Source organism: Ovis aries, chromosome X (assembly GCF_016772045.2).
Source record: "Ovis aries strain OAR_USU_Benz2616 breed Rambouillet chromosome X, ARS-UI_Ramb_v3.0, whole genome shotgun sequence".
In the NCBI taxonomy this organism is placed as follows: Eukaryota; Metazoa; Chordata; class Mammalia; order Artiodactyla; family Bovidae; genus Ovis; species Ovis aries.
Window position 1 is genome coordinate 114,823,770 of NC_056080.1, and position 13,022 is coordinate 114,836,791.

Genomic DNA, 13,022 nt, shown 5'->3' on the forward strand with positions numbered 1-13,022 from the left:
ACAGGATTTCCTAAAGCAGGAACTGCATTTACAAATTCATTTTTGAAGCTTTCTCAGCTACAAGGACTGAGACATACAATTTACTGCTTAAATCTTGGTTAGCAAGAGAGACACATTACTCAGATTCCATGTTCCCTAGTTCCTAGTACTGGACACCAGATAAAAAGACAGAAACAAAAAATGATTCTAAAAGTTATCAGTGGCCTTCACCAAATCCAGACCAATGGTTATTTCTTTGTAATAATTCCTGACTTCAACTTTGGCCTCTGGTGATAGAAAACTAATTGGGTCATCTCTTACTTTCCTGATTATTTCCCTCCCTCTTGGAAGAATTCTCTTCGTCTTCCCATTCCTTACTTGTATATTTCTTATATTCAATGTTTAGTTCTTTTCTCCCTGTACTGTCTCTTGAAGAACACATCCAGTTTCATACTTCTCACTCCTAAATTTGTCTCAGTCCCGAATTGTCCCTGAGCATGCAATTCCATATAGCTAAGTACATACTGGACTTCTTCAGGATAGATATGTCACCATAAAATCAAAACTATCTCATTTTCTTTAATATAGAAAATGCTTTTACAAATCCAGAAAAGAAAGACATGCACCCATTTTAACAAAATGGGCAAAGACACGGATAGGCAACTCACATATACATAGACACAATCGCGTACACAGTTGAACAATAAAAAAATATTCACTCTCACTAATAAAATGCAAATTAAGTGACATGATGCCATTTTCCAGTGACAAAATTCATGATGGTTAAAAAGTCTCAGAAGCTCAGTGCTAGTCTAAGTATGTGTAAACAGACATGCTCACACACTGGTGTTGGAAATAGACATTTGTAATATTCTCTGTTGAATGATTTCTCAATGTGTACCGAAGTCTTTCCAATGTGTGTGCCCTTGGACCCAGCAGGGTTTAATTCTAGGACTTTAGCTTAAGGAAATAATCAGAGACTATGCAAACGTGTAAGAACATGAATTATTACTTAAAATGGTTGCAAACTTGGAAACAGGCTAAAGGTCTAGCAGTGGGAGATGGGTTGAGAAAATGTGGTAAATTCTTACAATAGAATGCTACATGGCCAAAAAAGTATTGTTTTAGAATATACTTAATTACTCAAGAGAACATCCATACTATATTAAGTGTCAGGTTATCAAGCCAAGTGATGAAAAGGAATATATATACAGAATTATCCCATTTTGTAAAAAAAAAATAGAGATAGAGAAAGAAGTATATAGACTATAGGGAAACACACATAAGTATTAGTGGTGATTATCTCTGGAGAGTGATATTATGAGTGATTTTTATTTTCTTCTTTATAGTTTTCAATATGTTTTAAAATTTCTACGTGAACATTGATTACTCTTATAAAAATCTGATAAATGTAATTTTAAAATAATAGCTGTTTAAAATGAGACTCTTCGACTTTTCCACTAAAGCACCCTCTCCTGGCTTCCCTTTTTCTGCCCTTGGTGCCATCAATCCAGGCTCCCAAGCCTAGGACCTTGCAGCCTGACAGCTTTGATTGTTCCTTTACTCTCTGCCCCAACACTCACTGAGTCTCATTCTTCCTTTAGAACAGCTCTCAAATTTGTTCCTCTCTCCTGAGTCCCAAGTCAGATCCGTTCATTTCAGCCAGCATTTATTGTCACAGTGCCTGCTTGTCACTCTGCCAGTTCAGCGTTATTGGAGTCACCCCTAATATGTCTTCCTGCCCCTGCCCTCCCTCTCCTCCCACTGATCAAGTGCCCTGCAGCTCAAATGATGTTTTGAAAACACCACTTGTGTCACGGTCCTTCCTGCTCAAAACACTCAAAATGCCCCTTTCAAACCCCATTGCCTGGGGAATAAAGGCCATATGTTTTCTTCAGCTATTTCAGGCACTCACAGCACTGGGCTAGGTGGGAGATAACTGTGGCCATTTGAGGGGTGTTTGGTGAGGTTTTGGCAATGAACTCAATCTTTAAGAATAAGATATGGAGTCCTCCCCACTGCCCTTCACTATCTTCAGTTTGAAAATTCCCTTTCCTCACCTTTTGGCACTTGGACCAGAGGCCTTGGAGCAGTGCGAAGTTTCATGGTGCCGAATTTGGAGACAGGAAGAGGCAGCCAGGGGCGATAAAACAGGGCTCAGGAAACCTCGACTCTGAGTCCGTCCCAATTTCTGATCTGCTAAGTAGGAGGCTCCATCAAGAAAGCAGATGGGCTCCTAGGTTTCTGTCTCTCCTGCAGCCTTGAGGACCAAGAGTGAACCGTGGGAAACTTATATCTCTCCTTGATTGTTTTGATAAAAAGAAGGAGAAAGGGGTGAGGGAAGGCAAAGAGGGGCAGATGTAGAACAAGCCCTGAGTGCTCAGCTGTCTTCAGGTACCCCTCTGGGGTCCAGAATCTACCAGCCAGGACCAAGTGATGGCATATGGTTGTCTGTTGAGAATACTTTGCTGGAAGTGTGTGGGGTGGGATGTATGAGGGTAACCATCTTGCCAGATGGCAGTCACGGGCACTTGTCCTATGTCTTCAATGACCTGGTGACACCGATGGGAGTTGGATCCCATGCTGGGGGGAGGGCTGTCTCGGAACCAGTGGTGACAATGCCAGCTGCTGAGGGGCTCCCCCGCCAAAGCAGTCCGTCTGTCTCAGTGCAAAAGTTTACCCTGATGATCTGAGTCAAAAAGCAGGGCCCGTCCAGCCTGAGAGGTGCCTGCTAGCACAGCTGGTGATGCTGGGATAGGACTCCTGGCACCTCCTGTGTCCATTTTGGATTGCTCTTGGCACCTTTCTGGGTACGGAAATCTCAGTGGACTCCACCAAACAGAAAGTCTAACTCCCTGTGTAGCCCACCCTCCTGTCTAGCTCAGCTGTCCCCCACTTCCCCTTTCGTCTCTGCACCCCTCCCTTGGGGCCACTGGCACTTAGCTGGCTTCTTGAGTACAAGCAGGCCCCTTTGGTCCTGCCCCCTGGCTCCTTGGAAGCCTTCCTCAGTGTGAGGTTCTCCCTGTTTTGTAGAACTGCTGACAATGAGAACCCTTGGGACATGCAGGCAGAGCAAAGGCCCCCTGCTTTCCAGGGCTGCAAATGGCTTACTTGACCCTGATGGAGACCAGGGAACCCGGGGCAGGCTGAGGGCAGCTGTGTAGCTGGACTGTCACAAAGTGTTCCATGGCATTGCCTATTGTTTGAGGGTCTGAGGGGAAGGAGAGTGTCGCAGTGCAGTGAGAGCTGCAGCTACTGTTGCTGGCGTGCTTATCACACTCTGTGCCCCATGCTCAGGGCATGAAGAGCATTATCCTATCCAGTCCTCACACCAGTCCTGCGAGGTAGTAACTACTACTGCCTGGTTTTACAGATGCGGAGATTTTGAGAAATTGAATAAATGTGTCTGAGGTCAGGAGGTGGAGACTGTGGGACTCCCACTCAGACCTGCCTGATTTTTAACCTGTATGTTGTGCCACCTTGGTTAGATCCCCAAAAGTGCCCTAGAGAGAGGAGTAATTGCTTTTTATTTTTATTTTTTTTTGCATTTATTTTTTTTAATTTTTTTTTTTTGGCTGCCCTGGGTCTTGGTTGCCCAGTGTGGGCTTTCTCTAGTTGTGGTACGTGCGCTTAGTTGCCCCTCGGCATGTGGAATCTTAGTTCCCTGTCCGAGGAGCAATGACTACATTGGAAGGTGAGTTCTTTAATGGTGGACCACCAGGGAGGTCCCAGTAATTGCTTTTGTGAAGTTTCTTTGTCATGTTTGCTGAACACTTATATGTGTTTCAGGCTTTGTCCTAAGCTCATTACATGTGTGTTAGCGTATTGAGTCTCCCAATCACCTGTAACATAATATCGTCTCCAACAGAGTTAACCCAAGAATGGGAACCTCCAGCCCCAGTGTTCTCATCCTCTGACCCCACCCCCCCACCCCGTACAAGCCCTCTCTGTAGTTGGCTGCGTGTGAACTGTATTGACATTCATTATGGAGCCTCAAGGATGCCAGAACCCAAGAATCCATGATTTGTAAGCTAATGGGTCATTTTGCTTTGGATCAGGAACTAGCTAAGGGGAGATGAGCCCGACTCCCCGAGTGTGTGTTCCTTCCTAGCACAGAGGGCACTGGGATGGGAAAAGTGCAACCCAGGTTGCTTGTGAGCACGTCCTCATTTTCTCTCCTCCCTCCCTTTCCAAATTAGGGTGAAGGTTGCCGAACAGTCCCCCTGGCTGGACATGTGGGGTTTGACAGCTTGCCCGACCAGCTGGTGAATAAGTCAGTCAGCCAGGGCTTCTGCTTCAACATCCTGTGCGTGGGTGAGTATTTCCATAGCAGGAAATTCTATTACAGAATATGGATCCTTAATGGCTGGATGTGGCTTGGCAGGTAATTAGGTTCCATAGTGTGTCGTTCTGATCTATTTGCAAGAGTATTTCTCCCCGTCTTCTTCTTTTATCCCTCTGCTTGTTTTGTGAGCAGCTAGCTGTAATTACACTTTTTTTTCTCTGCCCAGACCAGAATGTGGGGCCATCCCTTGAGGGTGGGAGGAGCTGAGCTGTGTGACACCCAGTGGAAATTCTGTGAGGGAGCTGACCAGTTCTTGTCAGGTTTGTTCTGACTGTAGAGAATAAGAGCCAGGGCAGAACTGGGAGGGAGGTAACGGCTGTGGAAAGATGCCTGCTTCCCAGCTGTGGGCAGTGGGTTGGGTCTGTCTGTTTCCTCTGCAGCCGTGCTGTGCTTGGTACACTTTGAGCTTAAGCACAGGGACCACACAGCTGTGTGGCAAGTTCTTTTATTCCCTTTAAGTGTATCTATGCCTGGATCTTTAGTCTCAAGTGTGGGAACCATGTCTTAGTCACCTCTACTGTGCTAATCACAGCACAAAGAGAGTTCAATGATGTACATGAAATGAATGAATGAATTATCCCCGCAGGAACCACTCACTATACTTCTCAAACACTTTCCCATGTTAGCAATTTGCGTCCTTACTAGGACTCTGGGAAGTGAACAGAGCAAGTGGTATTCATAGCCTCAAGGAACAGATGGAGACCAAGAAACTCCAGAGGATAAGGGACTTATCTGAGTCCACACAGGTCAAGTGGCAGAGCCATGACAAGGACCCAGGTCTGCCTGACCCTTTGTTCCTCCTACTGCTTCTGTAACTGCTGCCTGCAACACCTCTTGAGAACCCAGAAGCGTTTTGGAAACTGTCACACTCCAACCAAACACATCTGAGGAATAGCAGTTCCCTGAAATTCTTTAAGAATCTCTCTCTAGACCTTGCTGCTGTGCTGTGCTCAGTACTGTCCAACTCTTGGCTGAGACCTTAAATAATCCCAGATTTACAAACATGATCACAGCATATAATTTTCACTATACGGTGCAGTAAGGCATACCTGCATATTTTCAGTGACGTACCTCCAAACCATAATGGCTGTATAAATACCATAATAATGGCAGTTTTCATGCCAATTAGAACACTCAAACGCTTGCTAATTGCCTTTTCTTATTTTTGTATAGAGCTTATGGGGAGTTCATTCATGTTGAGGGTCTGAACCACAACTGAATTGCATATTTTACTCTAATGTAGTCTAAAGTGATGTTTTCTAACTAAGGCCATTCCTTTCTGTGGGACTCTTTTATTTTTTTGTCTCCATCCCTGGCACTCCTCAGATCATTTCGTGGAGCAGAATAACTGCACTCTCAAAGACAAGTAGAAAAAACAAAGCCACTTCTACAACTGGGGGACAGGTGGTCAGCTAGGCTCACTCAGTAGCGACAAGACTCACTCCCACTGTCCAGCTCTGAAGTCTATGAGATGAAAATACATGCTTCGCAGATTACTTATCAGGGGCCTGAAAATCCACGTCTAAGCTGTTAATTCTTCAACTGCCAAAAGTTGAACCATGGTTATGATGAAGTTCTATTAGGAGAGGGATACAAAACAAACAGCAGCTGTGGTGATCAACATCAAGATCAAATGCCATCACATCCAATATTAGCACTGCCAGATCTTTCCCATCTTTGGCTGATGGCCAACTTATTTCACATAATATTTGATTACTGAAAACTTCTGCACAAACATGATGGAGTCCCTTGGCATTCCTCCCAGAGCTCCGGATGACCTGCGCTGAAGTTGAAGGGACGAGAAGTGAAGGCCCACCCATGTCAGCCTCTCAAACCAATCGCAGTTGGGTGGCTGGTACAGCTTTGGGAGAGCCTAAGTGTGGGGTAATTGGCCATTCGGACCACAGGCTCTCCTAGGGCCCAGAGGAAGAGGCAGCCAAGCTCCAGGCAAAGTGGGCGGGAGAAATAGTAAACCCCTACTCACCCAGGCAGTTACTACTGTAACTGCTTCACTGTGCACCTGTGGGGATAGAATTGCTCAACTGCCGGGGACAGACCCTCCAAGAGAAGGGGAGAAAGGAGACCCTTACACCCAAGGAGTCCCCTTCTCTTCCTCTCCCTACCTGAAGTTTCAGGAAATGGCTGTCCTAGTAACTCCCCTTTTAGCCCTGCGGGTGCACCCCTTGCGTGCACCTGCCCAGATTGGGTTAATTTCATTCCCCATCCCTGATCCACAAAAGCCTGCAACTCATACATCCCCGTCTCTGGCTGGGCTCCCAAGCCTGTCCTTGCTCTGAGAACCCACATTTTGGCCCTAAGTCACGAGTGGTTTACAGTAGCTCTTCGGCTGCCATCTCAGCCTGGCCATGGGGCGGGGTGCTGTCGCTTACTTGGCGAAGGGTCCATGGCTTGGCCGCTGAAGGTGATTGTTTCTCTCACAGAACCTTCAGTGACCATACTTTCGTGCCTACTGCCTGTGCATAACAGTCAGTTTTACTCCCTTAATGATGGCTAGAAAACCATTTTGTTTGCATAGGGTATGTTTCCCAAAAAAGGATTTTCTTTTCTGATCAAGCATTTTAAATAAATTTTAAGTAAATGTAAAATTATACTAACCCCAGCCTTGGTTATTAACAGAGACCTAGGATATTTTCGTCACAGCAGTGTTCATCTGGTGCTAGGCTCTGATCAGAGGCTCCAGCAGCAGAGTGAGTACCCTACACACATATGTGCACGTGTGTGTGAGGGAAACAGGCTTCCCTGGTGGGTGGCTCAGATGGTAAAGAATCTGCCTGCAGGAGACCTGGGTTCAATCCCTGGGTCAGGAAGCTCCCCTGGAGAAGGGAATGGCTACCCACTCCAATATGGAATTGAGAGGGAGAATTTTTATGAATCAAGAGCATAGTTTTTATGCAAGGGCCCCAATAATAACATCTACGATTATTTTTAAAGGGCCAGGCACGTGGGTGTGAGCATATTATGTCTCCTTTCCAACAGCTGACAATAAATACAATAATTACTGAATGGGATGAGATTCCCCTCCCCCCCTAAAAAATCTACTAGTCCCTTAGCTTTAGAAATCACTAGGATCCCAGGATTCTAGACATAGTACAGGAAGCCTTGGAGGAACCACTTGAGTCAGCAGTGCAAACATTCGACTAGGAAGGAACCCCAAAGAGATTCAACCCTCTGAATGTGCCAGCAACAGAGAATGCCTGTGAAGAGCACAAAGGGTCATAATGATAATATTTACTTTGAAGCTGCTCAGGATTCCAGGCTCAGCTGGGCTCTGTTGAACTTGGGGGGAAGAAAACATACAAGAGAAGCAGGATTGAGGCTCTGCAGAAGGAGGGGAAGGGCAACTAGCATTCTCTCAAGGTCAGGGGGCAATGGTTTCAGCCCACCGTCTCTGGGAGAGGCAGCCGTCCACTTGTCTAAGAAAGGCTGCCCGTGATAGTGTGCTGGTCAGCATCGAGCAACCCACTCTCAGGAGAAACCTTGCCGTGGTTTATAGCATCTGCTGGTTTCCCAGCTGTCATTATTCTTACCATGCTGCTGTTGCTACTAAGTCTCACCATAGCTGGTTTTAAACTTCATGAGGGCTTGGGAAGAGCTGCAGGAAGCCGGGCAAGCCAGCTCCAGCACACCACTGTTTGCCAGGTCTCTGCAAGATGAGGAAGGCATAGAGGGCAAGGTCACAGAGTCAGACAGGACCCTTTCCCCGTCCATAGGCTCCCTTGGCCAACAGGAGTTCCTGGAGAGTTTCCTTTTGGATACCTCCCGGTTGAACTCAAAGACATCTCTCTTGGTTTTTTCCAACATTCAAAGCCAAAACAGACAAGCTCCATGCGACTCTGAGTTCTGTGCCAACAGAGATTGTGGCTGTCCTGTTCATTGCTGTATCCCCAGCTCCTAAATCTGTGCCTGGCTCCTATTAGAGGTTCTAAAGATTTGTTGACTGACTGAACCAGCATATCGCACCTATTAGACATGGGAGCATATATGGGCTCCAGTGTCAGACTGCCTGCAGTCAAACGCTGGCATTGTCACATCCTACTTTTGTGACCCTGGGTCAGTTTCTTCCTCCACATTTTATAGATGAAGAAAGTGAGGTGCAGAGAGACTGAAGAGCAGGGGCAGATGCACGCAGCTAGGAAGTGCTTTGGTTAACTCATCGGTAAATTAAGGACAAATAGTATGGGCCTTAGGAAGCATCACTATGAATAAAGCTAGTGGAGGTGATGGAATTCCAGTTGAGCTATTTCACATCCTAAAAGATGATGCTGTGAAAGTGCTGCACTCAATATGGCAGCAAATTTGGAAAACTCAGCAGTGGCCACAGGACTGGAAAAGATCAGTTTTCATTCCAATCCCTAAGAAAGGCAATGCCAAAGAATGCTCAAACTACCGCACAACTGCACTCATCTCACACACTAGCGAAGTAATGCTCAAAATTCTCCAAGCCAGGCTTCAACAGTACATGAACTGAGAACTTCCAGATGCTCAAGCTGGATTTAGAAAAGGCAGAGGCACCAGAGATCAAACTGCCAACATCCGCTGGATCATAGGAAAAGCAGCACAGTTCCAGGAAAGCACCTACTTCTGCTTTATTGACTAAGCCAAAGCCATTGACTGTGTGGATCACAACAAACTGTGAAAATTCTTAAAGAGATGGAATACCAGACCACCTGACCTGCTTCCTGAGAAATCTGTATGAAAGTCAAAAAGCAACAGTTAGAACCAGACATGGAACAACAGCTGGTTCAAAATTGGGAAAGGTGTTCATCAAGACTGTATATTGTCACCCTGCTTATTTAACATATGCAGAGTACATCATGTGAAATGCCGGGCGGGATGAAGCACAAGCTGGAATCAAGATTGCCAGGAGAAATATCAACAACCTCAGATATGCTGATGACACCACCCTTATGGCAGAAGGCAAAGAAGAACTAAAGAGCCTCTTGATGAAAATGAAGGAAGAGATGGTGAAAAAGCTGGCTCTAAACTCAACATTCAGAAAACTAAGATCATGACATCTGGTCCCATCACTTCATGGCAAATAGATGGGGAAACAGTGGAAACAGTGACAGACTTTATTTTGGGGGCTCCAGAATCACTACAGATCGTGATTGCAGCCATGAAATTAAAAGACGCTTGCTCTTTGGAAGAAAAGCTATGACCAACCTAGACAAAGTTATTAATAAGCAGAGAGACATTACTTTGCCAATAAAGATCTGTCTAACCGAAGCTGTGGTTCTTCCAGTAGTCATGTACGGATGTGAGAGTTGGGCCATAAAGAAAGCTGAGCACCAAAAAACTGATGCTTTTGAACTGTGGTGTTGGAGAAGACTCTTGAGAGTCCCATGGACGGCAAGGAGATGCAACCAGTCAATTGTAAAGGAAATCAGTCCTGAATATTCATTGGAAGGACTGATGCTGAAGCTGAAGCTCTAATACTTTGGCTACGTGATGAGAAGAACTGACTCATTGGAAAAGACCCTGATGCTGGAAAAGATTGAAGGCAGGAGAAGGGGATGACAGAGGATGAGGTGGTTGGATGCCATCACCGACTCGATGGACATGAGTTTGAGTAAGCTCCGGAAGTGGGTGATGGACAGAGAAGCCTGGCGTGCTGCAGTCCATGAGGTCACAAAGAGTCGGCCACGACTGAGCTACTGGACTGAAACTGAATGCACAAGCTTATTTGGGGGAATACAGAGGAAAATATATGTAAGGTATTTATTTACAATGGTGTCCACATAAGTAGGTGCTCCAGAAGCAATAACTTTTATTATTATTACTCGAACCTGCTTGTTTTATGGAAAAAGAGACTGGAATCCAGAAAAGGGGGAAAGGCTTGGCTTAGGTGACATAGTCATTTAGTGATAACCCGCCTGGGACTCTGCATTTAATCACTTGTGACAACTGAATTGCATGAGGTACGAGAGGATGCAAACATTAACTGTAGATGAGGAAGAGGCTTAAGCTTTTCTTCGTCACAGTGGTGTTGAACTCAGGGTAGAGAGGTCAACACCAGACTATCCCAGGGAATATAGTTTGAAGAAGCAGATTTCATATTTCATGTTTTAAAATGAAATCTTGAAAAAAAATCTAGTCTTTCCAGGTTCCTATCTACATTAAGCAAAGTGAGAGGAAATCCTCTCTACTGGTGGAGATGACTTAAAAAGGGGTTAAGAAAGCCTGCTGTCCACTCTTGAGGGAGGAGGAGAGAGATATTGATCCTTGGGGACTCCTCAGGTTTCCTGCTGGAATGTAATGGCCAAGTCCCCACCTTCCTGCAGGGGCGTGGAATCTGCTGACCTGATGTGAGTTAGGCTCCCCTCCCACCCTCAATGCTCAGCCCAGGACAGCATCCCAGGCTTAGGCTGGGTCTGTGCCAGCCATGGAGAGGGAGAGAGTTCCTCGCCCCCCCGCCCCCGCCGCCCCCCAGCCTCCACATTGATGGCAACCTGGGCGGGAGCACTGAGAGCAATGGGACCAGTTCTTGATTTTCTGCCCTCTTCTCGTGTTGCAATTCATCACAACTCCCTAGACACCCGCTGGGTCTTTTCTTCCAGACACTCATCATTGAGTGTCTAATTTCCACAGCCTTTTTGCGCTGGCAGGCATCCGGATGGTCATTTTCCCTGTTGCCCTGCCCTGCCCAGGCCGCCCAGCCTCCCTTTCTCCAGCTGCACAAACAGGGTGGGCCCCTCCCTCTGCTCACTGCTCCTGAGGGCTCTGTGTGAGTCTCTGCTGGGCGCTCCGGGGAGTCCTAGAAGCTGCCCGTCCCCTGCTCTCCAAGAAGTCTTAGGATCAGGGAGTCAGGGGCCAGCTCTTGGTGCTGGGGAGTCAGGGCCTACCACGTCTCAAGCCACTCAGCAGAGAGCTCATGGAACAGGAGAAAGGGGCTGAAAGTGGGGATGTAGAGGGACGATTTATTAGGCATGAACAAAGACGGGCTAAAATGTAGCTTGAGCCTCAGCGCCCGAGGGAAGGCGAGTTAGGGGGAGGAGCCACCCTGGTTTCCCAGCTCAGAGGTGCTGGCCCCTTTACAGTGGAGCTGCGCCCCACTTCAGGTGGGGAGGCGGATGTTGTGTGCCATTGCTCGGCCAAGTCTGCCACCTCCCATGACAGGGGCCCCCCACCTCGCCAGATTTTTCTGGGGATGCAAATACTTCTGGTGCTCTTAGGGAGGGAAAGAAAGGGCCGCTTTTGAGAGAGTGTTTGCTGCTAATAGGTGTAGCAGATCCTGGCTGGAAATGTGATCTGTGTAAGGAACATTTCCCTGCACCCCGGCACTCAACCGCATTAGTCAGACCTGGCTATGAAATCGGGCTGGGGGGCCGGGTAGTCAGGCTGAGTTGAATGTTCTCCTTGTTTTCCCTCTCTGTCTCACCAATCTCTCCACACAGAGAGAGCTCAGCAGAGACAAATATTTTTTTCTTAATTTATTAGTTTTTAATTGAAGGATGATTACAATGTTGTGTTAGTTTCTGCCCTACATCAGTATGGATCGGCCATAGGTATACATATGTCCCCTCTCTCTTGAGCCTCTCTCCCACCTCCCACTCCATCCCACCCCTCTAGGTTGTCACAGAGCCCTGGTTTGAGTTCCCTGAGTCATACAGCAAATTCCCACAGGCTATCTATTTCACATGTATTGGTGTATATGTTTCCATGCTGCTCTCTGCATTCAGCCTACCCTCTCCTTTCTGCCACTATCCACCCCCACTCCCCCACCGTGTCCATAAGTCTGTTCCCTGTCTGTGAGAGACAGATGTTTTTAAAAGCACCTCCTGTATTCATAGCTCATTATTCGGGATGAAAGAGGTTTGCAAGATGCAAAGCTAGACACACCCAGAGGGTGGAGGAGAGATGGACCATTTATGGGTTATGGGTTGAGCAGCTATAACCCCAGCCCTGGACTGCCCTGGAGATAGTGCTGTCGGTCACAAAGAGGGACTTGCCAGGCCAGGATTTGTCCAGGGCAAACCCACTCCCCACCTCCTCCCGACCCTGCTCCCCATCAGGAAGACCTGTCAATTCTTACATCTCAAGGGATGGGAGCAGGGAAGGGGAGCAGAGGGGTGATGATAGCGGGGCAGCCCAGGTCTCCAAAGCGCAGTCCTTGGCTCTTGGCAGTGGCTTAACATCTGTTGCGGCTCTCGGCTCTCAGGAATAACCTCCAAGAACCTTCACCAGTCCCCACAGCCCTGCCCCCACTCCCTAGTGTGAAAGCCAAGACTTTGAAATTCCAGTGGTTGAATTTATTAGTATCCTGCAGCCTGTTAGTTAAACAAACAAATGACTGGCTTGTTTGAAATCTAAAGGGAAGGATAATTTGTGGCCTGCTGAATTCCCTCCCCATTAGCTAAAAATGGTCTCCCCACTGGGATGTGCATCCCCTGCTGTCTGGGGCTGGCAGGGAATGGGGGGCCGGTGCTGAGAGGAGAGAATATTTATTTGAGGAGGGACTTCTGTCCCTTCTTTTAAACTTGAAGATAGCCCTTAAATTTTTCTTATGAAAGCTATACAAGTTCCTTGTAGAAAACTGGGACAATAGAGAAAAGCATAAACAAGGAAGTGAAAACCACACACAACCCCACCACCCAGACATGACTATTTGGTAAGAGTACACTGTATGCCCTTCCAGTCGTTTCCTAGGCATGACCCTGCCTCTCCATCACTGCCTTTT

General features: G+C 46.9%; 1 protein-coding gene across 11 annotated transcripts in view; it reads left to right on the plus strand.

Moving 5' to 3' along the window:
- The window catches only part of SEPTIN6 (septin 6), a 76,082-nt gene that overhangs the window by 12,204 nt on the left and 50,856 nt on the right, over positions 1-13,022 (plus strand). For all 11 annotated transcript variants that reach the window (XM_042242096.2, XM_042242100.2, XM_060408265.1 and 8 more), the window contains one exon: positions 4,179-4,293. In XM_042242096.2, coding sequence (XP_042098030.1) covers positions 4,179-4,293 — 115 coding nt within the window. The remainder of the gene's footprint in view (positions 1-4,178; positions 4,294-13,022) is intronic.